The sequence below is a fragment of the Gallus gallus genome, chromosome 13 (assembly GCF_016699485.2).
Source record: "Gallus gallus isolate bGalGal1 chromosome 13, bGalGal1.mat.broiler.GRCg7b, whole genome shotgun sequence".
NCBI classification, from domain to species: Eukaryota; Metazoa; Chordata; class Aves; order Galliformes; family Phasianidae; genus Gallus; species Gallus gallus.
The window spans coordinates 16,581,933-16,609,912 of NC_052544.1; the positions used below are offsets into that span (position 1 = coordinate 16,581,933).

At 49.2% G+C, this 27,980-nt stretch overlaps 2 protein-coding genes across 6 annotated transcripts in view; one reads left to right on the forward strand and one right to left on the reverse strand.

The window, feature by feature from the left end:
- The first annotated feature begins 721 nt into the window (after positions 1-721).
- CCNI2 (cyclin I family member 2) lies at positions 722-9,055 on the forward strand. 2 transcript variants are annotated; one of them, XM_004945017.5, is made up of 7 exons: positions 722-828; positions 1,917-2,066; positions 2,538-2,672; positions 3,698-3,772; positions 4,947-5,087; positions 6,118-6,348; positions 7,042-9,055. In XM_004945017.5, the coding sequence occupies exons 2-7, from the start codon at positions 1,953-1,955 to the stop codon at positions 7,447-7,449; spliced, it is 1,104 nt and encodes a 367-aa protein (XP_004945074.2). In that variant the 5' UTR covers positions 722-828; positions 1,917-1,952; the 3' UTR covers positions 7,450-9,055. The 2 variants fall into 2 exon arrangements, with proteins under 2 accessions (XP_004945074.2, XP_001234830.2); XM_001234829.7 differs by having other exon boundaries at positions 1,920-2,066.
- Positions 9,056-11,233: 2,178 nt separating this feature from the next.
- Positions 11,234-27,980, reverse strand: part of SEPTIN8 (septin 8) — a 32,314-nt gene continuing 15,567 nt past the window's right edge. Inside the window, exons 3-10 of one of the 4 annotated variants that reach the window (XM_025154866.3) lie at positions 26,823-27,018; positions 25,978-26,158; positions 20,999-21,160; positions 19,348-19,444; positions 18,811-18,979; positions 18,422-18,554; positions 17,704-17,894; positions 11,234-12,223 (exon numbers count right to left, since the gene is read on the reverse strand). In XM_025154866.3, the coding sequence (XP_025010634.1) occupies positions 12,169-12,223; positions 17,704-17,894; positions 18,422-18,554; positions 18,811-18,979; positions 19,348-19,444; positions 20,999-21,160; positions 25,978-26,158; positions 26,823-27,018 (1,184 nt within the window). In that variant the 3' untranslated portion in view covers positions 11,234-12,168. Of the gene's footprint in view, positions 12,224-12,964; positions 15,628-17,703; positions 17,895-18,421; positions 18,555-18,810; positions 18,980-19,347; positions 19,445-20,998; positions 21,161-25,977; positions 26,165-26,822; positions 27,019-27,980 lie in introns of those variants that run through there. The other 3 variants (XM_015294031.4, XM_025154867.3, NM_001277806.2) reach the window with 3 other exon arrangements.

The window sequence follows — 27,980 nt, forward strand, 5'->3', positions numbered from 1 at the left end:
CTGCGGAGGCCAGACAGCCAATAGCTCGCAGGGAAAGGAGGGGCTCGGCCCGCCCCCCGCAACCAAGGGAGCCCGGCCGCAGCCAATGGCGTGGACGGAGAGGTGGAGGTGGGAGGGACAAGATCGCGGCGGGGGGGGCGGGGCGTCGCCATGGGAACCGCGGGGCGGTGCGGCGGAGGGCGTTCGGGCGTTGGGCCGGGAGGCGTACCGGGTGTGATGGGGATCCGCGCTCTGATCGCCCCGCAGGGGTCTGGCCGGGCTCCGGGCTGACGGGGCCGTGGGCTGACGGGGCCGCAGGGCCACTCGTTTCCTCATAGATCCCTCCCTTTCTCCGTACGTTCCTCGCACACACGGTTATTTCTATAGACTCCCAGAGCAAAAGCACAGCCCGCCGGTGAGGAGCAGAGCGCGGCCCCGTGCAGCTCGGGGCTGCCAGGAGGGCTCCCCCGCCCCGCGGGGCGGCCGTGCCGGAACGACAGGGCCACAATGAGACCCGGGGTGCAGCAACGAGGTGCGACGCGGGGGCCGCGCCGAAGTCAGTCGCCCCACGGCAGAACCCCGTCCGGAGTCCGGACGGCCTCAGCCGCCCCACGCCCCGCAGCGCTGCCCCGAGAAAGGAGCTGCGACCCCCGGAGCGGGACGGGCGCGCTCACCCCCGTTACGCGGCACTCCGGAACGCAGCGCTGTGGGCCGTGCCCGGCTGTGCGCAGCCGCGGAGGCTGAGGGCGGTGCGGCCCCGCCCGGCGGAGTCCCGCGGAGCTGCTGCTGCTCTCGGCCCCATGCCCGGCCGCCCCCGGAGCCCCTTCGCGGCGCGGCCCAGCCGGGCGGGTAAGGACGGCGGAGCGGGCGGGGGGCTCCTGCCGGGCCGGGGCTCCGTGCTGCGGGGAAAGAGGGGCAGCCCCGGGCCGGGCAGGAACCGCGCGGGGTCGGTGTGGTTCTATGGGACGGTGGCGGTTAAGTTGTAGGGGAGCCTTGAATGAATTATTTCCCCTCCAGCTACAAAAAGAGAAACTTTTTCAGAGCATCGACCTGCTCGGATAAACCTTACACTGTTTATCCCTTTGCTGCGATGCTCCGGGCTGCCAGGCTCGGCTGCTCCGTGAGATGCAGCCAAAGCAGTGCGTGCTTCCCTGCGTGCGGCGCAGCGCTCACATCGCAGATCTGCAGCTTTAGAAACCAGCAACGGCTTCCAGAGGATTCACTCAGTTTAGGGCGATTGATGACACAAAGCCCTCATCCACCGCTCTATAGATAGAATAAAGCACAAGTTCTAGATCTAACATCTCTTTCTCTGCTGTTAAAGAGACACTGAAATATAAGTATTGAAATACTCCATCTCAGGTTCTCCCTGCCCTTTAGATGGGATTCAGATAGCTTTATTTCACGTGTGCACGCATACACTGGAGAGTGCTGTTTCTGCAGTGGTGCTGCTGTGCATCTTCAACAGCAACAGAAAGATTGAATTGTTTTAAGGAAAACTGCTCATTGGGAGCTCAGTCCTAAGAACAATAATCTTGGAGGTTTCTTTGTTTTTTTTTTTTTTCCAGAAACAATAGGCCTCTATTTGCCAGAAACTTGAAATCAGCTGACAGTGGGTTGCAACTTAATAGCTCTACAAAGGGACGAGTGAATGGAGTGCTATGTACTCCCAACCCAAGATAACCAGGGGAAGCCTTTGTACAGCCTGGGGCTGAAAAAGCCAAGCTGCACAGTTTAGCTCTCAGACGTGTTTTCTTCCATCGTCAGCTTTCCCTGGGAAAACGGGTGATGGAATTGTTTTTGCTCATCAGCAGACAAGCAAGCTGCATGGCTGCCCCGATTTAGTTCTCAGCACTGGGAAGGCAGCACAAGAGGAAACCATACCTAGCACAAGGAGCTGGTATATTGCTTTATAATTCTTCTCTTGGTTTTGGCAGCAGCTCCCGCCAGGGAAACTGGCTCAAGGAGTTGCCATGAAGTGTCCTGGACCTCCAGAGAGCTCAAGGCTTGCCTGCTTCTTGGAAAACGCCTTGGTCAGAGAGGCTAGGATTTGGAAAGCACCCGTTTTCCAGAATCTTACCCTGAAGGTATTCTCCCTTGTTCTCTTTAGAAGCACTTAAGGCATCTCCCTGCAGACATGCAGTGCTGGTCCTGCCATCTGACCCACCTGGATGCAGAAGTCATCCTTCATTGATGAATCTTAAGGAATGGAGGGGGAGGGACTGTCTGTATTTGTTTCATTTGACACCTTATTAATACCCCCCATAAAACGAGTTTAGAGTTGCTTTGCATTTTGTTCTGACTTAGATAGTTTGAGGAAGTTTGATGGAGCAGGCAAGAGCTGGGCAATATGGATGAGTGCTTTCAACTGCTCCATCTATTTGCCCATTCTCTCTCTTTGTAGACACAGCCAACAGCAGTGTCTTCATTTCAAGCCTTGAGACACCTGAAATGTTAATTAGAGCATTTAGAATAATTGGAGTTTTCCTTTGGAGATATGTTAATGAAATCATTCAAGTGTTAAGTGTACTTTTTTTCCCCTAACCTCTTCCCCTCAGGGTACAGATATCTCTCCATCGTGTTATGAGAAAACAATTATCTGGATTGCAGAAATAAGCTCTCAGTTCCAGTTTCACTCTGAAACTTTTGCTTTATCTATCAGCATCCTTAACCGGTTGTTGGCATCAGTAAAGGTAAAGAATCTCCTTCAGCTTTTTATCTGGTTAGATTACTGATTGCAGATGTAAAGAGGATGTAATCAGGTTATACACAAAGCAAGTACTATGTTTGGCAGCAGATTTTGGGAGCAGTCAGGGCCTTCTCTGGGGAATGCACACCTATTGTAACCATCAGAAAGAGCAACACAATGGAAAGGTGATACAAGAGGTGTAAGGACAGAGGGACTAATACCATAGAAATGTGTTGTAAAGGAAGGAAAAAGGGCTACTCACCTATCTCTGAAGATTGAGGCTCACAGGGGAAAACTCTACAAGGGAGGGATCTCCAGAAAGAGATCCTTCCCCTGTGGCAGTCAGCCCTTAAATGGGGTCTAAGAGAGGTGAGTCACACAGCTGAATTGCCTTCACCTGTGCTCCCAGGGCTGACCAGGTCCTTTCCCCAGGTGCTCAATCAGTGGTGTGGGCCAGGACTCAACAGTTCCCATACACCTATGAACTTAAGTGTTTGCTGAGGTTTTGCTGATTCAAAGTGCACAGCAGAAGTCTGCGTGACTTGGAGTCCAAAAGCTGTGATAAGCATAAGGAGTTCAGCATCATCTGGTTGCCTCTGCTAAACAGAAGACATTTGCATTATCACATTAAGTATTGTAGACTTGAAACCATTACTTGTAACAAAACTGTGAAGCCAACTTCTTCTTGAAGCAGCAATAGAGTTATCAGCCTTGTAACTCTTAATTCTGTTTGGCAAAAGCATAGCAATATCTCAGTTAGGAAAAGGAAGAACAGTACGCCGTAGATACTGTGACATCATGTAGTCTGAGACTGTGAGAGGCATGAATAAAATTAGACCAAAAAGAGGACTTGTTTCACTTTAGATTTCCTTGCTGTTTCTGGCTTCAAGTGAATCGTGCTGCAGCTAAATTAATTCCAAAGAAGCTGCAACTTCAATGAAAATTTGAAACTTGTGCATGCGCAGCAGAACGACAGTTATTTCCCCCAAGATGTTATCTCCTCTACTCAGTGTTGTCTTCTCCCTTCAGGCTCGATTAAAATATCTTCAGTGCATAGCAATTTCCTGCCTTGTCCTTGCAGCAAAAACCAACGAGGAAGATGAGGTCTGTATGTTTGTCATTTTAAATTCACTAAATTCATCTTTTCAAGTTGTTTGCATTTCCAGGTCTTTCATCAACTCGGGCATAATGAGGAAGTGTAAATTTGTTTACCCTACATAGGCCTGAAGGGGTGGCAGTAACATTTTCAGTCCTGTTTCTTCAGCATGTGTAAGAGCCGGTCCTTCATCCATGAAGGTCACAGGAAAGTAATGAATGTATTCCCCTCCTGCACTTAAACCTCTCCTCATCAGAATCCACAGCTTGCAGTAAAGCTTGATGTAGTGACAGCCAAGACACACATGCACAGCTTTAGTGTGCACGACATCAAAGTGCTGTAATTATGTTGTGATGGGTCCCGGGAGGATATGGTAGGCAAGACAGAGCAGTGATTCTATAGAGGAAATTTCAGATAGTTGAGTTTGCTTAAATTCGAAACCAGTTACTGAACTGAGTGAGGAAGTGACTCAGGTCTGCACCTCAAGCATGTAAAATCAGCAAGTACCCATGTAAATATGAGATTACAATGGATGATTATCCAATGCATATAGCTGAATTCCATGATGGCACAGACTTCTCCAGATGTTTACAGACATGAGCCAAACAGACCTTGAAAAGCATTTCAGGTTCTATTTCTCCTCTTTCCTTCATTTTGTTTTGAAAAGGAAAAGGAAGCTTAGGAGTTGCAGTCAGGCATGCCTTTCTTTTAAAGATCTGCTCCTGCAGTGAAATGCTCTTCATAGGCCTTCTTACGATGTACCACGCTGAGGTAATTCTTCTTTTCCCCTCAGCTAAAAAGGAGAAGCTGAGTCAATGACCACAGGAAACGAGACAACCACGAAAGTCTCTGTAAAACTGGAAACCTCCTCCTTGCTCGTCAGGAGCAAAGCTAATGAGACTGGGAGCAGGGAACATGCCTCACAGTGCAGCATTCAGGTGGCTCACAGCATCTCTCCTGCTGTAGGGCTGCGTTCACTGCCAGCTGCCTTGCGAGGAGTACAGCCTGCCTGTGTTTAGAATGGGAGTTTTCTAAGCAAGTGGTCTCCTGAACGAGCATCCAGCTTTGTGCTTTGGGATGAGTACCGTTTTTAGATCACAGTACAGAGAAACGCACACAGCACTGTGTAAGAAGTTGGCTTCTTTATTATTTTTTAATTCCTTTTTTAATTTCTTTTAACAGGTAATACCATCGGTGAAGATGCTTGCAGTGCAGAGTGGCTGTAAACGCTCTCCAGCTGAGATCTTGAGAATGGAAAGAATTATACTAGATAAGCTTCACTGGGATCTTTACACAGCAACACCAATGGATTTCTTAAACATCGTAAGCACTATGTTTTGCAATTCTTTTTTGTTTAAAGAAACAACTTCTTATCAAACAAGACTAGAAAAGACAGATGTGCACACATCCACACATCTTTCCCAAGGTGCTTTGTAAACTACCAGTTCTTAGCTATCTGCAAGTCTTTTGAAGAATGTTATGGTGATTATGCATTTTTTAATTTACTGCTATTTAAAACCTTTCATTTTGCTCAAAAAAATTTACTCCCATCTTTAAAGGACAACTCAAATGGACATTAAAAAGATTCTCATAATGCACAACTATACGCCATTTTTATTTTTTTAAATACACACTGCAAAAATATTTCTAACTATTTCCATTCTATTAATACTGTACATAGAAAGCTATCGGTTTTGCTACATTTCATATACAGGTTTGTTAAACCACTTCCCTTTTCATCCCACTGATACTTCACCCTGGTTTTATGCAATTAGACCCCAATCTGGCACTTAGTTCACATTGCAGTTACTAAATACTCAATAGAAATGATTAAACTTTGTCTTCAAGAAACGATCATGTGCTAGTAAGGCAAAAATCATATGATACAAACATCCTGGAACCCTTTCATAAGGTTATGTGCAAATATTAAGCCGTCTTAGGCTGCTGATTGTAAAAACTGCCATTCTTCTTGTTTCCTCAGTAAACTCAGAGTGCAGTCATTATTACTGGTTTTACTCTCTTCGTATGTGCTGGTCTGAACTGAATCTCCTAGATAGCAATCTGGATAACGTAGAAACCCCAGAAATTATTAGGAAACACAGACCTCTACATTCATTATAAGCTCAAAAAACAGTTTGGTGGCTGGCAAGTACAAACACAAAACAAAAAAAAAGAAGGGCAGGGACAGGGGGGACACCCTCTAGGCCTCCTGATATGAGATGAAATTAAGTCTGTACGTCTGGTTGATAACACATGAAAACATACAAAGTTCACTGACCTCTGCTTTTTTTTTTCTTATATATATATATATATATATATACACACATATATATATATATTTTCTTCTCTCCAGTTTCATGCCTTGGTGATGTCCAACTGGCCCCATCTACTAAACGGGCTGCCTCAGACGAATCCTTCCCTCCACGTTGCATTCTTGACCAAACAGCTACAGCACTGTATGGCTTGCCACCAACTAGTGCAGTTTAAGGGCTCCACATTGGCTTTGGTGATCATCACCTTAGAGCTGGAGAGGCAGACTCCTGATTGGTTTCCTGTTATTACTGATCTGCTAAAAAAAGCACAGGTAGGAGTCAAAATGGCCTTTGGTCACAATATCTTGAGGCCGAGACACTGGCAAATTAATAAAGCGCACGTGTATTTGCAACCCACATTGCACTTCAGTATATTTCTGAGAAGCCTGTGTCTACCTTCATTAGTGCTAACTTCAACTAACTTTTTAGAGGCTTCCAAAAGAACTTAGCCACAGATAGCTCAGCTCCCTGCCTCCTGATCAAGGAGATTCCTCCCACTGAAGACTGAGGACTTCTAAGAGCAGTTACTTCATGTATAATCAATTTCACTTTTCATGATACATACAAGAGGCAAGCTCTGCTTTATTAAAACTTTTCCCCAGTTTCATAAAACACTTGTCTTTTAAGAAAGGATACTCAGAAGGCAAATGACCCAGGTTGGCAGCTTACCGTCAACTCATCAGCTTGACTTTAACATAACCTAGCTATCTGCTATCCCTCCTGGCTGCTGTAGCCTCCTAAAAAGAGAGGGAGTGCTTGCCTACCTTTTGTGTGGTAGTTTAGGAGCTCCTGATTAAATGTTTTGCATCAGGGCCAACGTGCATATTGCTGTTATGCAACAGCTGAGGTATCTGGAATAGCCTGTCCCTGAGATCCCCCTAATTACAGTTACTAAAACAGAAACCAGAAGAGAGAATAATTTCTTATGAATTTCCAAAAAAAATAAATTCTTACTTTCCTTACAGGTTACTAGCACTGAATTCATGCACTGCAAAGAGCTTGTGGATCAAGAGCTAATGCACTTGCAGCCATCCAACGCCATTTATATTTTTTGCCCCATCAGTCAAGCCATCCAGGGCGATACTGAGGCAAAGTTTCCCTACCATTACCCTTCTGAACTGAAGAATTCTCATCAAGTGAAGCTGCAGGTCGCCGTAAGCCAGCCAGTTTCAGCAGCTGTCATGTCTGCTACAGCCCAAATTCCTGATGGCACCATGGAGACAGATGAATACTATGATGGATTCAGATACCTGTACAGTGAGGACAGGGGAGCAGATGGTGGGAGGGGGCACATGGGTGGCTTGTGCCCTCAGCTGAAGTCTGGAGGAGGCAGCTCCCCGTGTCCTCCCTTACAGCCACCTGGAAGGGAATAGTGGAGACCATCCTGCCTTGGAAGCAGTATTTCAGTACTGATAGGTCCCAGCAAACAGGACAGTGAACACAACAGAGCAAGAGTGCTGCTGTGTTTTTCAGAGGACAATGACAAAATGGTGTTATTTTCCTATTCTTTGTCTTTTCTAAGTAGTTTGCTCCACTTTTAACACCATGTAAAAACAGAAAGCTGGGGAGAGGAGGGACTCAGTCACAATCCTACAACTCAGGGATCAGTGTGGCAGAAGGCTAAGAGCTGTGCCACAGAGCACCAAATGTCTCAGCTTATTATTCCTCAGATGGGAGGATTTATGTGATTTAATAGTGAAAAGGCCATGAGCCAAACCATCTAGTTTTTGTTAAGGCCTTACCATGGATCCAAGATTTGGGTTCCATTCTGGGTAAGTCACTAAGACTCATTCCAGGTTCCTACAAGCTGTGAGAAATTGCTTTTTGTCTGCAGTCTGCGCTGCCTTAGGCCCTCACTGACCAGTTTGGGCCATCCAGGGTGCTGTTTCTTCTGCCTTAACAGACTGGACAATACGAAATGCCTTCAACTATGTTCTCACCACTATGATAATAGTTTTTATTAGCTGTTAATCTCCAAGGCAAAGCAGTTTTACAAACCACATAGGCCAGTTTAAGCCTCTGTTGCACTTTTAAAAGCAGCCCTAGGCATTCTTTGAAAATATGTGAGAATCATTTTTCTGCTCTCTGTTTTGAACAATAGGGCCAGCGTTTTCAGGTGACTGTTGTACTAGTTTGAAAGCGCAATCCAGACAGTACTGTATGAATAGCAATACCATACCTGCAAGTCCTGCCACAGAACAGGAAAGGTCTTCGTGTAGAGCAGCACAGGCTAATTGCTGAGCAGGTGTCGTAGTTAATGATACAGGGTAATTAAATAGGGAACAGGGATAAGATAGGAGCAAGGAAATCCTTGTGCTGCTTTACAGCTATGCCCTTCAGTGCAGGAACAAAGTCTCTTTCCCTTGCTCCTCATCTTACCTTGTAGAAGAGGGATTCCTGAACTGTGAGTGTTGCAGGAGTGATGTCCTCTGTTAACAGATAAAGCTTTCCAACGTTTTACATTTAAATTTTGCCAGAGTTAGCACTGGGAAAGGAATAAGCTTTGTGTGTGTGCAGGGTGAAAGTCAAGTTTTAAACTGCGAAGAAAGCAGAGCATAAATGTTCTAGAAATAAATATTTAGTATTGGAGACTTGGTGCAAATGATGTGTGAGCAGATGGCATTCCAAATCAGTGACGAAAGCAAAGGAGGTCCCACGAGGCAAGTTGCAGGTGCTGCTGATGGAGTGCTGAGCTGCAGGGAGAGCACGGCCCTGTGCAGCTCACAGGAGGGCTCAGCTCACCCATGCAGCCCACACACAGTTAGAAGGCGTCCCGGGGGCAGAGGCATTCTTATGATATGTTATTTATTAAACCTACCAATGAACCATAGGGAAGGTTTTCTTTTTGTGGCAGGGCTCTTCCCTCTGGCACTGTGCTGCCTTCCTTTTCTATCACAAGCTGCGACTGAAATGCCTGACTTTAGAAGGAGGCAAGTTGTCTTTTGTAGTTATTTCCAATAAAATACAGTTTCAATCTCATGTTCTCAGTGTGCTCCATGACGAGCCCAGCCAAAGCTGATGCCGACAAAGGTCCCCACAGGATGTGGGGCTGTGTGCCTCGTTCTGCTTTTCCTCCTCTGTCTTTTTCTGCCCTATCTCATGAATCTTCACCAGCTGCATTAACCAGTGGAAACGTTAGCAGAAGAATTCTGCACGCAGTGATTTCCATGCTGTGCCTTCATACCACAACAGCTCCTACCTAACGTTTTGCCTCCCCAGCACTGAGCCTCTATCTGTAGTTTCTCACCTGTAAGGTGAATGACATTACAAACCATCAGCAAACTTGTTTTTCAAAACCTCTGCAATCAGGAATGAACAGCATTCAGTCAATAATGAACAGCTTTCAAAAGGATTTGGTAATGGGGCTAAATCTGAAAGATGAAGGCAGCTCTGAGCAGCCTAACAGTCCCATGTTCCCAGTTGGGATGCAAGATGTCATACTGGAATGGGAGCAGTAAAGCTGGAGCCTGCCTGCCCTGCAGCACACACCGCTTCTCTCTGGTAGCACAGATCCTTTCTGCACTCCTCTGCCAGTGTTGAGTTACAATAAGGGAACTTACACATGGTTTGGCCTCAGCAGGTTGAAAGCGTTGCTTGGTAACTCCCGGTGCCTCTTACCTTTGTGTTGCTGACATTGTTCAGAACTGCACTTCCTGCCTTGAAGAGCCTACAAACCTCAGGAACAAGCTGCAGTTGCGGCAGGATCACTCTTGCTACAGAAAGAGAGCACGTACCCTTCTTACTGGGAGAGCCAAGTCCAAGGCTGTGAGCACCTCCCCTCGGTCTCTGCACAAGTTATTGGTACCACAACCAACACAGCACGCATCTGGGCAATAAGAGCTTGTGGCCTTCCTAACCTGTTTCAACCAACAGGAGCTTGGACAGTGCGCTGCTAAGAGCAGGTTAGCATCCCAGGTGAGGAACAATTCAGGAAGAGACGTCCATTGTTGTTGCCTTAATTTAGGCCAGATTTCCAAATGCCTGACGTTAATGATACCCTGCAAAGCTGCAATTGCATCTGAGAGCACCTGCAGCAAGAAGCCAAGGAACTGCTTGGTCCTACAAGAAGTTTCCTGATGGATACGAGTGCTGCCCACCAGTGCTCAGATTCAGAATCAGAACCAAAATACAAATATGAACCAAACATCAAATTAGAAACAGTGAAGCAATTCAGTCATCCCCAGGCACTGCCACATCCCCCCTTCATAAAACACCACGGAAGAAGCCGTATCACAGCTGAAGCGAGCCGCACCAGAACAGCTGCATTTGGGAATAAAGCTGCCTTACTTCAGAGCAGCAGCACCAGAGATAACAAACCTGACTTGTTATCACTATTTATGGTGGGTGGGTAACAATCTAAGTGTTCGTTTATTACAGCTGCACAAAAGAAAACAACTCTTATGGTGGCAGAATGGATCAAGATAAAGGAAAAGAGCAGAGGTTGCCTCTGTAGGGGGTGTTTTTGCTGATGAGCTCTACCATTTTAAATTCAGTTTAAACAGTACTTACGGTTCGATTCCTTAAGAATGCAGAGAAGTACACTTAAATCAAGTGATGCTTCAAGTCCTGGCAGGTCTCTGCATCTCCCCCTCATTACGCAACATTAATCCCATTTGTGACCAAGCCACGGTCACTGCAATCAGCTCAGAGCATTCCACTGCACAGCTGGGCCCGGCAGCCACAGACTGCTCCAGCTTTGCAGGCACAGACCCGATGCTGAGTGCAGCCAGCAGAAAAGCACTCTTAGCTCCGGATCTGCAGCTGCCGCAAGGGCACCTGGAGGTGACTGCCATGCACAGGGTGTGCTGAGGACAGGAGCTCAGTCCTGCCCACGACAGCCAGCACCCATACATCACCCTGTCCCAGCAAACGCAGGCGGTGATGGAGCCAGCACAGGGGAAGTCCTGCTGGGCTCCAGCCACACCAGAGGCAGAGCCACTGGCCCTTGGGTGGCACTGCCCAGTGTGTGGTGGTGGTGGTGAGGGCTGGGAGCATCTTCTGGCCTACGAAGGCCTGGGTGATGGCCAGTCCTGCAGCCCGGCCAGGCACGAGGTGGCAGTGGCTGGAGAAGGGGCAGCGGTGAGGGCTGAACACGTGGACATAGCACTGTGCTCATCCAGTGAACGTAAGCAGTGCACAAAACGTGTTTAACAGATGTTTGTTAAACAAGTCAGTTCTGTTTTTATTAAACCCAACCTCGGTACAAGCAGGTCAGTCCTGAGATTCGTTTACAGGTTTAAAATGAAGATGAACTGAGGCCACCCTGGTCCTGCGTGACGTCAGAGCGGGGCACGAGCGCTGTGCTTTTCTGTTTGTTTCAACAAGTGTTTGTGTAAAAAGGGAACTCAGTGCGCCACAAACACAGAAGTCGCAGCCAGCCCAGGCTCCAGCTTTGAACTGCTTCCCCTTCGTTAGGAGGTTGCATTGAGCTGCGCTTTAAGATGGCTCTGTGCTCACCCAGCACCCCCAGCCCAAGGGCAGGAGCAGAGCTGGGCAGGTGCCTGCAGCACGGAGTGCTGGGCAGGGCTGGCACTGAGGCATGGGGGGCACAGCCCCAGTAACACTGAAACTGCAGGGCAGGGATTTGGGTTATAACGCCTGTAAGTCTACAGAACAAAGCAACAGAGAAGTTACTGCTTATTGCTAAGAAATGTTAAGACACCAGCAGTAGTGTTAAGGACGGTCAGAGGCTCTTGGGTGACATCCCAAAGCAGACAAGGAGAGGAACAAACCAAATCCCACTGCAGCAGCAGCTCCAGCAGCACGCTGAGCGCTTCTCCACCAACCCAACTTTGTTCCTCTCCCCTGGGAAGTTTGGTCACAGTGTTAAAGGCTACAGCTGGGCCCTCACCCAGAGGTCAGTGTTTGGTTTCAGTGTAAGCCATGCATCAGCCAGAATTAGTGGGTTATCTTTTGGCAAATACCTTGGATTTCAACTTTATCAAGAGACCTGATCAAGCAAACTTTTCCCAATCAATCAGTGCATCTTAGTCCTTGCTACACAATCTCTTCTGTGCAATATATTGCAAGCTTAAAGGTGAAAGCACCAATTAATTTCTTCTGCATGAGATGTTTTGGCCTTAATAAATCTTCTAATTAACATATCTTCCTGTTGTTATGGAGTATGCGCTGGGAAGACTAAAAAAGCTACAGAAAGAACAAAAGAGAATCATATTTAAGTGTCAGATCATCGCATTCAGTACAGACAGGTTGAAGTACAAATCTGATGCATGCTGCCGGGCAAACCTCCATCAGAAGCACCACCTGAGCAGCACTGCATCAGCCAAGCTGTATGGTTGGGGTTGGCCTTCAGTGTAGCACTGGCCTCAGCCCAGCAACAAATAAAACCCAGAGAGACTGAACTGAGTTCCTCAGACAGCAACGCCCCACAGAGCTGACACCAAACAGGGCTGTGGTTAGAGCTCCGTCAGCCACCATCCCCAAAAAGAGAGCCCCAGGCTGAAGCTGTGCACATTTCCTGGCCATAGAAGAGGATGATGATGTGTTTCTCTAGAAAAGGCCCAACCTGCTCCTGTTCTGTTAAGGGGAGATACCATCCAGACACCATCTGTGTGCAGTCCTTTGATCAACTCCTCAGAATCATTACACCCCCAAAACCACTGGCAGGTACACAAATCCCACAGAGGAGAACGTAAAGACAGCTTTGGCTCCAGGAGGGACTGCATTTGGATCGACTCCTTAGGACTTCCCCTTGGATTATGGATGGTGTGTGATGTAGAAGTCGGCTCACTGCACTTCTGAGGGTTCCCAATGTCCAGAAGACCTGAGATGTGGGAAGGCCTTCCATGCTTACATATTGCCATGTCACAGAGACCCACCAGACAGCACAGGAAATGCACTGCTCAATAAACGACACCACAAAAAAACTCAAAATACACATGAGATTTAATAAAAGAAAAGAAAACAAAATTACAAAGTGAGCGGAAAGAACTGAAAGTCAAAAAAAAAAAAAAAAAAAGGGAAAAATAAAGGGAAAAATCACCCAACGCATTTGGAATGGCAAAGCAAACGGCTGCAGTGCTCGGAGTGCACCGAGTCCCCTCCCTGCTCCGAGCTCAGCCCTCCTGCACTGCAGGCAGACATGGAGCCTGCGGAACTCCGAGCCCTGCAGGCACCTCTTAGCTTAGAGAGCACACTGTGGATGGTGGTCAACGTTTTTTCCCCATTAATGCCAATGTGGTACAGACAAATGTATGAGATGGTTGAAAGAAGCGTAACTGAATGGCTCCAGGCCTGGAGGGTGGTGCTGCCACGTGCTCTGCCTGCAGGAGGGGAAGCTCAGGGCTGCAGTGAGATCGGCATCGCAACGCATTCACAACTCGTTAAATAAAAATAAGACACAGAACTGCTCTATATGCCACGTGTTTAAATCCTGTCTCAGCCAAAAAGGGAAAACCACGTACTTCGAATGAGAGAGAGCAAAGACTGAGCTCTGCTGCGAGACTCTGATGGTGACTGCCCTGAAGAGCAGATGGACCTGAGGTCAACAGACAGCTGGGGGGGAAAGGGACGTCCGTCACAGTAACGTCAGTGTATAGAGAATCATCATCAACACATCATTATGTACATTCTGAATGTCTTCTCCAGGGAAAGCTGGGATTTCTCTGTGTTGCCATGGGTCGGCAGGCTCCTACTCTTCTATTGCTGTTGTTGTTTCCCTAACTACCTCTTATCCTGGGAAAAAAGATTGATCTCTGCTGAGCCAGGGCAGAAGGAAATTATTTGCATAGATCTCATTGGCTGCAGCACGAGATTGGGAAAAAATACTGAGTGGAAAAGCCACGGTGAGGTTTGCAGTGTGGTCAGAGCTCTGTTCCAGCCCTCGGGAGCATCGGCCCCGAGAAGCAGAACAGCTCCAGCACAGCCCTGCTCACATAGGCAATTAGCACACCAGAGCTTCTCTCATCAGCACTGATCAAAATTATGCCCTGATTCGCTGCATGAGCAAACTGAGTCAGTGGTGAGCTGGAGCTGCCCTGTATGCAACCATCAGTTGTGCTCTTTGTACGTTCCCTTAAAAAACCCACATCAGCTCTCTCCATATGATGGTTACTCTACAAAACACACCTCAGAGGCACAGCCCGGCAGCCCGAGCTCAGCCTCCAGCTGATGCAGCCTGCGTGCATCTCTGCACGTGGTCCATCCAGAGGGACCGGGGCACCGTGTGAGGTTTTTCAGACCAAGTCACACAGACAGGACTGGCAGTGCGCCCACACAGAGGGACAACGGCCGTATGAAAACAGTTTCACACCTGAGTACGTATTCAGGAAAAATGAAAGAGCTGCTTCAGTGGGATCTGCCTCATCCAGCATCGTGCCCTGCACACAGAGCTGCACCTCCGAGCCAAAGCTCAGCGTAAGGGTGGGGCTTTAAGGAAAGATAGTGAGAGAAATCCTTGAACATCTATGCCTAAATAGAAATGCACACACTCCCACCTAACGCTCAGCCACAGCCAGCGTCTGCTGGAGCTCCAAGGACGCTGTGCAGGGCTGACATCTAATAGCTGTCCCATCTGCTGTCTGATGGAATTGGGTCCGACCCTTTTTCCATGCAAACACTGCTGTGTGCCTCTGTGCAGCTGCGTTCTGCCTATCACAAAGCAATGAGATGGAGCAGAGTGGCATAAAGGCAGCACAGCTCACGGCCAGGGACCTCCTCAGCACGTGTGTGCTTATGGCTATTTCTTTTTTAACAGCCTCAAAGTAGAGATGACTGCTTCAATCAGTGAGCTGTGCTCTCCGTGAGCAGCGACAGCTCCTGCAGCTCCACAGGACACAACACACTCCTATGGGAAACCCTTCTATATAGAAATTCTAACTTTAGCAGTAAAGAAAATTCAAAACGTTGTCCCATGAGTTTTATTAACCACTCTCTCTTTCTATATATATATATATATATATATATATATGCATATATATTATAAATGATGAAGAATATGTTTATAGAGAATTCAGGATTAAAATACATAATTAGGGGAGCGGGGGTGACTCGGACCAAGGTTCCCAAGGTTCCCAGGGCGGAGGTTCTGAGCTCTGGGCTTCGCCCCTGTTCTAACCTTATTCAAACCAAGGATTTTGTTAGAAAAATAAACGTTTCGGCGTCCTTCACACCACCCCTCACATCTGAGCACCTTCAGAGGGAGAGAAACAGTGGAGCGATGGCTCAAACGGTCCCCGTAAGCAATGACAATCAAATGGAATCAAGGGAGCAAGCATTCAGCTGCTGGGTAAGGGGAGCTCAGGCCAACTGCTGTGGACACCTGACATACAGCTGCTGGGCTTAGGACAGGACGTCTCACTTTGGGGATGAGTTGATGTTGTTTAGAAGCATTTACACAGTAAGGTTACATCCTCAGACACAGCACAGATCACAGCAAGTCGTGACACGGCAACCACCGAAGATGCTTGTGGTCTCTCGCTTTGGTCCACGCACACAATGTTATGAGAAGGGTCACAGGGTGGGGAACTCAAGCAACTTAACACATGAAAGCACCAAGTCCACTCTTGGCCTGCAAGTCTGTGTGTGATTAACTGAAAGAAACATAAAAAAAAAATAAGCATGAATTAAAATGAGGAAAATCAAGCAAAAGCAAAACGTAGTGGAATGATTAACAAAAGAAAAAGAGAGGGAAGGCCAAGCAGTGCTCTGGCATCACACCAAGGCTGCCACGAACAACACACCACAAAGCACCATCTGTTCAGCTGTGCGTGCACAGAGGGATCTCAGCACAAACACATTTGTTTCCCCTCCCACCTGTGGTTCTGCTATCTCCATTTCTCACTTATTAAAGCTACTCAAGCCCTGTGTTAAAGCACCAGAGGACAGACAAGAGGCTCAACCAGCTTTCCTAAAAATATCAAACAAACCATAGAACAAATAATAATAATAATGATAATAATAATAATAATAATAGTAATAATAAAAAGCCGTGTCCGGGGCAGCCGGAGTGGGGCTTTGGGGTCCCTTCCAGCCCAACCATTCTGGGATTCTGCAGTTCTGTGATCTTCACAGTCCCTTCCAGCCCAACCATTCTATGAATGTTGTTATCCTGCTGGATGCACAGATCCCCACATTTGGAACCAGGCTGCAGACTCATTAACAATATATCTCCTATTCCAAACCACTTCCACCCCTGAACTTCTTAGCCTTATCCTAACAGTGCGGTCCCACAGCTGGGCCCCAGACCTGCAGAGACCCCGGGGACAGGCACAGAGCACGGGCTGCCCTTGCTCCTGGCAGCCCCGCTGCCCCCAGCCCCACCACAGGGGTAGGCAGAGAGCAGAGCAGTGCCTGCAGTGTGCTGTGCACAGCAGGAAGCCTATTTCTGTTGCAGGCAGGAAGCTGCTGCATTTCCTCCAAGCAGCACAAGGAGCAGCAAGCGCTTGGCGTGCTCACAGCCATCGGGCAGACCTGGGTCCTGAACTCAGCCCCTCAGTCCTATTGGAAGTCACTGAATGCGACCCTGCTTCCAGCAGAACGTTTTGCAAACTTTTGGGTGCTGCATGAGAGGTTGGATGCACACAGAGCGCACTGACAGGTCTGGAGACCTGTTTTAACACCAACATACTTACATTCCAAGCAAGTAAGTTAAATAACATGTGCTGTTACCTTCCTAGGAAGAAACAAATGGCTCAGAGCCCCAGCAGTGCACTGCCACCAGGAGCGAACCAGGGCATCACCTCCCAGCCATCCCTCTCCTCTCACCATGCCCAGGCTGTGACTGCACTGCCCTGCTGGGACCGCATGCAGCTCCAACAGCACATGAACAGTAAGTGCTGGAGGGACAGACTGAGCGCCCTGCATGCTGGCTTACCTCGTCTTGTTCCTGCACGGCGCTCCTTGGGAAGCAACGTGGCCGGGGGCAGGACCAGACCACCCCCATTTTTTATTTTTAAAGATATATCTTCTTTAAATAGACCCATTTGCCCCCTCCTTGCTCTACCAGTACAACCAGGCAGCTGAGAGAGCATTATGTGCGTGCCCCTTCTCCACACTCCTGCTGGCTTCAGCAATGTCAATTAACCTGCAGCTAAGATAAGAATTCTGCCCTTAGGGGAAAAGGGCTTTCTCAGCGATTCAGCACAAGCAGAACTGTCTCCGAGCCCCGCTTCACATGGAGCCCTAATGAATTCCCTGTGCTTCTTCATTCTAAGCTGCTTCGTTTCGCTTTTCACAGCTCTACCTCTAAAAATAAACAGCGCTCCACAAAAAGAGGACCCAAACCCACATAGCAGTGCAGGATGGGGCACCACGCCTCCAGGGCATCACAGCCGTGCCGAGGCTGTCCCTGCTTCTCTGTGCTAGGAAGACAGGGCGGCAGTTTCCAGCTCCCTTCCTGCATCCAGCAGCAAAGTGCAGCAGCAAAGTGCTCCCATGGCTGTGTGCCTGCAGGGCTCCAGGCCTTCAGAGAACAGCCCAGAACCAAGGAGCCCACCTGCGGCCAGCAGGGCTTCCCCAGGGCACCGCCTGGCACAGGAGGCCCCTTCCCTCCTGTGCCTTACACAAAGCCTGAAGGGTAACATTTGGGCTCCAACTGGCAAAACATTACAGTCTGAGCACGTGCCCCCTCGCAGAGGCAAAGGGGACACTCGAGTTTGGTCACTTACTTTTTTCTGTCTTTGTCCTTCTTCAGCGGCTGCTGTGAGGTAGCCTGCAAGGATTGGGACTGCAAGGTTTCCACTGCTACTTTCCGCCTGTTGAAGGCGTTCATCTCTTCCTCCAGCTCTCTCCTCTTCTCCTCCACCTTCCTTTTCTCTTCCTGGTGTATCCTTTTCAGGTGCTCAAACTTCTCGTGCAGCTGCAGCACACAGGCACTGTGAGCACTGCGCCTGGCACCGCCACCAGCCCCACAACCTCACGTCCCCACAAACCCCCCCACATCTCAGTTCAGGGACCGAGGGCACGGTGGGATGCCACATTCCTGATCTTTGAGGTCCTTTTCAACCCAGACCATTCTATGATATGCTATGACTCCTCAGTCCTTGGAAGATGGTCCATCTGTTTCCCCTCGCAGCATGGCAGCAGCCCATGGCCTCCCACCGCCGACCCCTGGGACCATGCACCCCCAAGGGCCGTGTCAGCACGACTCAGTGCTCACCAATTCATTCTGCACTGCCCTTTGCTCACCAAGCAGCAGCCTCCTCTGCTACACATGGCACAGGAAGGGCAAGACTTCTGTTTCTGAAGCACCTAGACCAGTGATGTTATCCTAAAACACTACCGTGCCCCTCCCCTGAGCAGGGGAAGGCGTGTGTGTGTTGCCAAGACCAGATCCTATGGCTGACTGTATTTTGGGCTCCTCTCAGGGATTTCTGGCACACTCACCTCTCTCTCCTTCTCCTTCAGCTCTGCCTCCGTCTCCTTGACTTTGTTAACAAACATTTGTCTCATTTCTTCCTCTTTCTTCTGGAGCTCACCCAGGAATTCTTTTCTTTTGGTCTCGTATGTTTCTTGCAGGCTGGGTAAGAAAGCAAACGGAATCCACACTTTCTGGACAACAGTGAGTTAGGGATGGGGAAAAGGCACGCCTGCCTGCTTCGTTAAGGACAAAGAAGCAGAGAAGGGAACAGCATCAAAATCAGCCACAGGTTCAAATGCAGGGCTCATATTTTCCAGCCCAGCATGGCAGGTATCACCCACAAACCTCTCCTTTTCTTTGGGGTGCTGGTGCCCAACTATTGCTCTAACCTGATGGTAGATGTGAAGGCCCTCACCTGAAGGGCTGGCTGTCTGGGTCCGTGTCCTTGAAGCCCATCTCCTCCAGTTTGCACCTCCGGTACAGCTCGTAGTGGCGGGTGTGGGTCTGCTCCCGAAGATCCTCCATGTTGACCCGGATCAGCATTTCTCGCAGTTTCACAAAGTCACAGTGACTTTCATTCTCAACTGATTGAAGCCAAATGAGAAGTCAGCAAAATGCACATGAGAGGGAGGAGCACCAACACACATTCAGCCCAACTCCAGAGGCTCCCCTCCCATGGACCTCTCGCTGCCATCCCCCATGGGGTAACCAAGCTTTTTGGATGCAGTGATTCATTTTGACCATGCCGGAGAGGGTGTGAGTCCCAGCATTGCTCAGACAACTTATTTCAGATGTTGGTAGTAATGGGAATGCAAAGGCAAGACTGGCCAACCCACACAAGGCCGCATGGGACACATCCACACCACTCAGCACAGTACACCTTCCTGCACACGCTGGGAAGGGCAGAGCTGCAGGATGCATGCATGTGCCCATGCAGGTGGCAGCAGCTTACCTTGCACCACTCCCCATGGGTACTGCCGAGCTCTCACCAGTTTGTTCCCCACCTTCACCTCCTCTGTGCTGCCAACCACAGCAAAAGGCAGGTGAGCCTGAAACAGAAGTGACAGCAGAGACTCAGGGCAACGGAGTTGTGGTGGGTCTGGAGCACACATCCTATGGGGAGCAGCTGAGGGAATCGAAGTGCTTTCATCCGGAGAAACAATGGCTCAGGATAGAGCTCATCACTCCCTACAACCCCTGAAAGGAGGTGATAACAACAGGAGGTCGGCCTCTGCTCCTGCATAACAGCAATAGGACAAGAGGGGATGGCCCCAAGCTGCACATGGGGAAGTTCAGGTTGGATACTGGGAATGATTTCTTCTCCAAAGAGTGGTCAGCACTGGCACAGCTGCCCAGGGAGTGGGGAGTCACCATCTCTGGAGGTGTTCAGAACTGTGGGGATGTGGCATTGGGGGATGTGGTCAGTGGGCATGGTGGGGTGGGGAGGGGTTGGGGATCTGAGGGGTCTTTTCCAGCCTCAGTGACTCTAGGGCTCGGTCCATGGGCCAGCCTTGCAGAGGTCAGCCTGACCTCCAGGTCACCTTCATCCCAATCCAGGATCTCTCCAAAAACCTTTCCTCTGAAGCCCTCCACCTCCAACGCTCAGAGCAGTTTCCTCTCTGCCATAGCACAGCAGAGCAGCTTACAAGCAATGCTGGCTGGACTGAACTTAATGAGGAAATATTATGGGAACACCACGATCACTGCTGATCGGCCTCTCTCCATTTGTCAGGTTGTCTCTCTGTGTGCCAAGAGCAGGGCGCTCCCTGCCTTGCAGAAAGCACAGAGACATCCACACACAGGCCGTGTCCCTTCCAGTGCCCACACACAACTGCTGTGCCATGTGCAGGATGCAACACGTGCTCTCTGAGGCTGCAAAGCACCAAAGGCTGCAAGGAGTGGGGCACTGTCCTCAACGCAACACACACAGCCCTGCAGGGAGCCATGGCCAGGCGCACTGCTCTGTGGTACACCCACAGGGCTCAGGGCTGCACACATTTATCCCTCCCACACGTTTTATTTAGGAAACAAACAAACAAACATGAAGACACGTCAGCTGCCTCTATTCCACAAAAGGTAAACTCTGAACTGGGAGTAATGCCAAATTCCAAAACTTGAAATTGCTTTTCCATATTCTTCCACCGCATCTGAGTTTGATCTTTGAGTTTAAAGTAAGACAAAATAAGAGTCTAACAGTTTTTCTTCTTCAAATTAGGCTCTTTCTGCTCGGTGTCCTTAAGTAGAAGGATAACGTAGATCTTAACTGCCAATTTCTTATTCAAAGTTCCTCCCTCCTCAAATGATAAGCAGCCTAAAAACAGATAAAGTGAATTCTGAAGGAAGTATTTTTCAGAAATCCAATAAACCCAATTCTGGAGCTGAGATGAGCGTCTCCAGAGAGCCCACAGAGATTAAATAAGAGCCACATTTTAATTAATTCTGTGTGCAGAATGCCTCAGGCATCTGTCAGATCCACAGCTTGACTTTGAAATAGATTTAGCATCTGGACCATCCCAAGGAAACTTGCCTTTCAGACGGGTTTGTGCACAGCAATTCAATTTGTCACAACTTCTGGAAGCCCTGCAGTTGGCAGCGTTACTCACATTCATCACGGAGTTGATCTCAGCCACTGCTTCGTCGTCAGTGGGGAACTGATAGATCTGCACGCCATTGCTGACCAGCTCGCTCATGATCTTTATCTTAAACTTGTGCAACTCGCTCTTGGAGATGGTGTCTGCTTTGGCAATGATCGGGATAATGTTCACCTGCAGCAGAAGGGAGGACAAAGCAGAGGTGAGCAGCAGAGGTGGGGGGGGGGAGGGAGCTGAGGTTGTGCCTGCGAGCTGCAGCAGCACTGAACGCTAGAGGGAAGAGTTTTCCACGACTCATTTGCCTACACGCCTTGCAGACAAACCAAAGACAAACAGCACTAAATGCACCCAACGAGCAGATCAAAGCTTCTGCTCCTGCCTATGCGTTCTGTTACACGCTTCAGCAGAGACGGAGCCATTATCGCTGTCACATCTGCAGCTGTCACCCCGTCAGCGCTGGCTGTGCTCAACAGCTGCTTTAGAAGATGAGTGCAAAGATGAAACGCTGCAGCAAAACGGTGTGAAACCTCCCTGCGCTTAAGCAGAAAGAGCAAGAAGTCCGCAGATGCTTTCCAGCAGCGGCTCGCAGAGCCTCTGTCAGAGCACTGCTGAGCCCAGAAGAGCCACGCACAGCACTGCTAACCCTGCCTGAATGGCGGCCAGACTCAGAGCAGCACAACTCGGGAGCACAGAGAAATGAAATGAGGAGAAAGAATTGCCATTTAACGTTTCCCCACAGCCACCGCTCTCTGTCCTGCAGAAATCCACGGCAGCCATATGCTCCCCACTGAGTGCCCACTAAAACAAACGGCCTTGCTTTCCAGCTTGAGCTCTCTCTGTAGCTCAAGTGCTCTTCCTTACATCCTTCCTCCCCGCTCTGGTTTAGCGCTCACTAAATTTAAACGTGTTTACTTGTTCCAAAAGAAAATCTCCTTAACTTGCTGGCTGCCCCCAAACAATTTCCTGCCCACATCACGCCTGCAGCTGGCAGGAGGAGGCCCACATTCTCCTTTGGGCACAGTTTCGGGATGTCCTGGAGTCAGCAGCTGTGTTAACGGTTCAGGGCCCTGCCTGGGCACCGAGAAGATGAAATCCTTACTTCTCCCCAGCCACTGCTCTGGCCTCATTTACCAAAGACCTGAAAAGCACACAGAACGAGGTCTGCTGGCCTCACTCCGCTCCTCAGCAGGAAGATGTCCCCATTACAAAGGTAAAGGGGCCGTGCCCACAGCTGGTGCCTCACTGACCTGCTACCACATCCCACACAGCAGGCTCAGCTCAGGGCTCATCAGCTCCCATGCAGGAGCAGAAAGACATGGCCACATGCAGGGCTTTGTGCTCTGCAGTGTTTCCAGCCTGGCACGCTGACAAATGAGCACCACAGGCGATTTTAGTCTGTTCTCAGCTGGCCTAACCCATTGCCCCTCTCCTTCCACAAGGCACCAGCTCAGCCCTGCTTGCAGCTCGGTGTGTCCTTCCCAGCAGCAGGCACAACTCAGAAAAGCTGTAACCCAAGGACGGATCAAGTCCCTTCTAGCCAAGCTCCAAAAAGGGAAGCCCATCAACTGAGTTCAAAACCTAAAAGGACTCGGCAAGCTGCTGCATTTCAGTAATCAATAGCCAACACCAACGCAAATGCCAACAATTAATTAACAGCAGAAGAACCTCAGTGGGCTCTGATTTTTTCAGCTACATTTGTCCTGGATCATTCCATCTCTTCCTGACACAAACATGTGCAGCTGCCCTTCAGTAAGAAGAGATCCAGCAGGAACCCACCAGGACTACAGCCACACTGACCACACCACCTCCTTCCAGCTCAACTTCACCTTCCCAGGGCTGTTGAGACTTCCAGGGCACTGGAGTGTTTCTCTCCTTTCCTCTTCTTCCCTCACGAGTTCATTAATTTTATATGTAAGCATAAAATTACTGGGTTTTGATTTCACGCACATCTTGGAATCCACAAGCTGGATTGCCTTGGGTTGCAGGCAAAACCCAAAGCAATGTCCTCACATCTCCTGGTGGAAGGATGCTAACCTCCATTTTAAAATCTAATATCAAAATCAATAAGTTAATTATTGGAATGGCAGCCAGCTGAATCAGACAGGCGTGCAGTGGCTGCATGGACACGAGTGCAGGTGCTCACAATCGTTGCTGCAAACGGAATCCATGAGCAGAGGAAATGTGTTTCAGATGAGACAGTGACCTCACAGGCACATATCACCTCCTTCTCACGTCTCTGTGACCGCAGAGCCATTCCTCATCTCCAAAAATAAAACTTACAAGAATGTAACCAAATAAGAACGCTGAGAGAAAATATTTTTTCCCTAATATAGTATGACTATATGCATTTTTACTCTGTGAAATACAAAATACAACTGGGTTTTTCCCCCCTCATTTCTAAAGTGTTCCCAAATGCAAGTCCCAACTAAACCGACAGCCAAATCCTGCCTTGGAAACCAAGCAGTAGATGCACAAAGTGGCCTGGAGCATCTCTGCTGGCTGGTGACCCACCCAGGACATGTCAGCTCACGAAGAGCAATTAGCTACAGCTCGTAACAACATACACAGATGGAAACCATCCAGAGACAGTAAACAGGCAGCTGAGGGATGTCCAGGGCAGCACACTGTTATGCCAGTGCTTTTCAGGGTAGGGCTATATTTGGAAAACACATAGGGAAGCTAACCCCTGCCAGGGTGTACCTGCTTCCTATGTAGCAACCAGCCAGCTACGCTCCATCTACCTCGAACCATGCTGAAGATGCTTCCAGCTCTCTGGATGTAATTAAATACCCCAGACAACAGCTGGCCATGAGCTCAGCCAATCGAATATTGTATTACAGTACAATGGAAGATTCTGTTTACAGAACAGCTTTGCCCAGAAGGGATTCTGTAAGCTCGAAGCAAGATGCACTACTGAAATCGTGACAGCCTGCCCAACACCTGCTGCCATGCCACCAGTGTGCTAGAGCTAAGGTGTAACTGAAGCAGGGCCCTGTGCAATCCTTGTTAAATCGATCTCAGAAAGAGAGCCAGCAGACCATGCTGCAAAGCAGCGCCTCTGCCATACCTTTTGCCTCTGTGTGCCCCACTCTTCCACTGTAAAACAAAGGCCAGAGCCAATGCAAAGCTCCCCAGGAAAGCAGGTTCAGGTTGCTCACACCACCGTGGATGTGAGTCAGTGTGCCTCGCCTCTCTGCTCCAACACAGTAAGCACTGCTGTTACTGCTCTGGAGCAGAAACAAAGCTGTCTGGGGTTTGCTTACACCCAGCTCCACCCTGCGCATGTGCTGGCCTCTAAGAGCAAACAGTTCAGGTGCACTGGCAAGGGGCACAGCAATGTCAGTGCTTCAGGGAATCTCTGGAATGCACCTCAAAGCCCCAGGATGACACCAATGGATTAATGCAACTCACAGCCCTGACAAGCACAAAAGACCAGTGGTCTCTATTTGCTTATTCTTATCTTGTGTGCACTTGTACAAGGCCAACACGCCATGAAATCCAAGAAGTTCTTACTGTGGTAAGAAGGGAGATGAGAGCAAATGGATAACATGACTTCAGAGACGACCATTCAAGTGGAAGTTAAGGAATATAAAAACCTTGTGTGCACACAAAGTTCCCATCTCTGCACAGGCACAAAGGATTTATTTTGGTACTATGCAAGGACCACATTAAAAGCAGCCACAGGGAGATGTGAAAAGGAGGGAATGCAGAACCAAAGGCAGAGAAAGGCTTTGTGGGACCACCAGCACCAAGGGGAATTGTGCAACAGCTTTCTTCCAAACATATTTCTGGGAACATGTCATGCTGGCACCACACCAAGAGACAGAGTTTATTAAGGGAAAGTGTTCAGATTCTTGATGAAGTCACTGTAGCAGCCCCCATGGTTACCAACAGGCCCCTGCAATGGGAAGTCAGTGCCTACTGCAGAGCAGGGCCAAGGAAAAGTAGGGCAGCTGCCCTGGGGGGTGAGGGCGAGCAGCAGGGACTGCCAGGGGAGCTCTGCCCACCAGCAGAGTCCAATAGCGCTGCATGTGGACAACAGCCAGAGAAGAGCATGTTCCCTACGTATAATTCAGGGCAACCCCAGGTTACTGCAGGGTCCCAGTTGCCTCATCTGCCCTCCGCATAAGTGGATTAGCATCTGCCATCTGAGAGGAACCACCTCGCTGCTAAATGACTGCTCTTAAGGGCAGGAAATTCTTGCAAAGATAGGAAGAGATGCTGCTGTCTGTAGTGACCTTTGAAGCATCCCTGCAGCTCCCTAGAAGCCAGTAAGAACAATCAAAAGTGTGTCAGAAAATTCCTTTGAGCTGCAAGAATACCACTGGTTGGCTGGTTAAGTAACCCACTGTCCCCTAAGGCAGTGATAACTCGTGTGCAAACAAACAGCCCCCAGCCGGACCCTCTCGTGACCCACTTCTAGGTTTCCTATGATCTTGAGAGTTTCTTATCATATTTACATTGTGAACTCCTATGCAGACCACCTGGCACTGCCAGCAGTGCAGCTCATGCACACCACTGGGCACAGACAGCGCTTCTCTTCAGCCCTCATCTCCTCTGCACCGCCCCTCTTGGGAGGTTCACTGCTTGGCTGTGCTCAGTCCCTCTCCCTGCTGACCAGGGCAGCAGAGGGGGCTCTGCCACAGGAGCTGCAGGATCCCAAATGATCCTCACCTGCACTCTTAAAGAAGAGCTGACAGAGATGCAGTTGATGACCACCAAAAAAATGAATGAATTTGGATAAGGCTATTACAGCGCTGAGCACTCCACACAGCTTGCAGTTTTGTCACCTGCTGTTTTTCAGGAAAGCATCACAAGACCTCATCAACCCCCAAGGCAGACCAAGTTCTACCAAAGCCCTAAAAAGTGCTCAGCTAACGTGCAGAAGTGCCCAGCAGTGCTAAATAGGAGGCACAGAGCCTTCCTCGTGACACCATTAGCAGAAGTACCACCCCTTCCAGAAAGGGACACCGCAGCCTCCAACCTTTTACCTTGCTGTCCAGCTTCTTCATTGTCACCAGGTCCAAGGACTTGAGGGAGTGCCCGGTGGGGGTGATGAAGTAGAGGCAGACGTGGATCCTCGTGTCATGATAGTTGAACAGAGAACGGCGGATTTTCAGCTCCTCTTGCAAATAATTTTCAAACTGCGTATCAATGTACTCAACAATCGGCCTGTAACTAAAACCATACCATTAGCAACCCAAAGACTGGGGATCAAAGTTACACACCTTGAAGGCTTAAGGAATGCTCCTAGATATATCATGACACTGATTAAGACTGAAGTAATTCATCCTTACAACGAGAAAAGCGTGGCCTTTACACGCAGACCTTTTCATCCAAAGGTTTCTGGAACCTCCTGAGGCTGCCCTGCAAAGCCTAATGACAGCGGAGCACGGAAGACAACCACCTCCACCGACCACACTGCAGAGACTGCAGGGCTGAGCCATCTGGCTGCAGCAACGCCAGATGACAAGGAGAGACCTCGGAGTCCCAGAAAGCCTCTACCTAGGGCTTGAACAAGATGTAATTAAATGAGACAGGCCCAGAGACACCAATCATGGCCAGAGCAGCTAATTCCCAACCCCGTGCTGAGGACAGCTTGTTCACCGCTCGCATTGCTTGGGAAAGACCTCGTGTGACCTCTCCCATCTCTCTTTGGCTCCTCGCCCAGCTCCCCCTGCATCCAGTGCCCAAAGCCAGGGGCGCTGCAGGGAGCTCCTGCATTAACAGAAACGTGGGCACCACCCCTGCAGTAGTGCAAGCAGGACTGTGGGCAGTCCGTGTCAAAACATCAGAGAGGAGCCCGGAAGCGCCGAGCAGATGGCACGAGACCTGCCTTTCGTCTTTATTTATCTGATCTCCAAATCCGACCGCGTCCACGATGGTCAGTTTCAGGTGGACGTTGCTCTCCTGCAGGTCATAGGTCCGTGGCCGCAAGCGAACCGTGCTCTCGTAGTGGCTGGCTTCTTCGGTCTCAAATGTGGTATTGAAGAGCGTATTCATCAGTGTGGATTTCCCAATGCCGGTCTCACCTAGGAACAAGAAGTCATCAGTTCACTGCAGCGTGAATTATCACTTCAAAGGGTGTTAATTACAGAGCAGAACTAAATTGTAATGTGAAAGGTCACTACAAATTGTTTGTGGCCAGACATAATTGTCACAAAGGTAACAGCATCCTCGAAGGCTTCCCGTGCTTCAGGCAAAGCCGGCATGCAGCTCTCATCCCCCCAGCAGGGGACATTCAGCAAATTATAGAATGCATGTTTACCCCATCATCAGTGCCAACTCTGCTTGGAACCCGTACCAGAGAAGCTGAGGAGAAGAGTTTTAGTACAATGCTTTTGAGCCTTCAGCTGAGATGGAGTGAAACTCAGCTGTTCCTATTGGCAAGAATGATCTGGCTGCAATCCCAAGCACAGCAACGGTCCCAGGGCACTCAGTGCACAGCGATGGGTGCTGCTGTACTGCAGAAGGGACGGGCAAGTCTGGAACCTGAAATCAGGTTTCTTCTCACCCCTTTCTGTGGGATTTCCAACCCCAGCGGGCTTTTTAACTTCTGTCTCTCCTTGCTCTGTCTCACCATTAGAGTCCCTTGGGGATCTGTCCCATTTAGAGAGATATACGGAAGGAAATCAGGGTGCCTATTCAGTGCAGAGAAACAGGCAGACGGCTCTGATCTGGGACCACTTGCTATCGGACTGAAAATCTCCTTCCACAGCAGAAAAAATTCAGATGGAAGTTTTGTGATTTCACTGTGCAGCTGAACTTTGGTCTGGAAGCCTTACAGCAGCCTGTCCCCCTTCCACACCCCTAATGCTGGGGTCCCACATGTACAGTTAGTGTGTCAAAGGACTAAAGCCCATTCTGTTATAACCTTTTCTCCCTCCATCCACGCAGCAGCTGCACTAAAACCAGCTCTGCAGCTCTCCCCTCTGAAGGCACAGCTCTGCCTTTAGCTGACAGCACTGGGCTGTCCCACTGCCTGCTCCCTATT

What these genes read in the sequence shown, in the direction of transcription:
- CCNI2 (XM_004945017.5), top strand. Translation starts at nt 1,953, where the DNA reads ATGAAGTGTCCTGGACCTCCAGAGAGCTCAAGGCTTGCCTGCTTCTTG. An exon ending in AAACCAACGAGGAAGATGAG is followed by an intron (nt 3,773 to 4,946) that starts GTCTGTATGTTT and finishes TTCTTTTAACAG; the next exon opens with GTAATACCATCGGTGAAGAT. An exon ending in CAATGGATTTCTTAAACATC is followed by an intron (nt 5,088 to 6,117) that starts GTAAGCACTATG and finishes TCTTCTCTCCAG; the next exon opens with TTTCATGCCTTGGTGATGTC.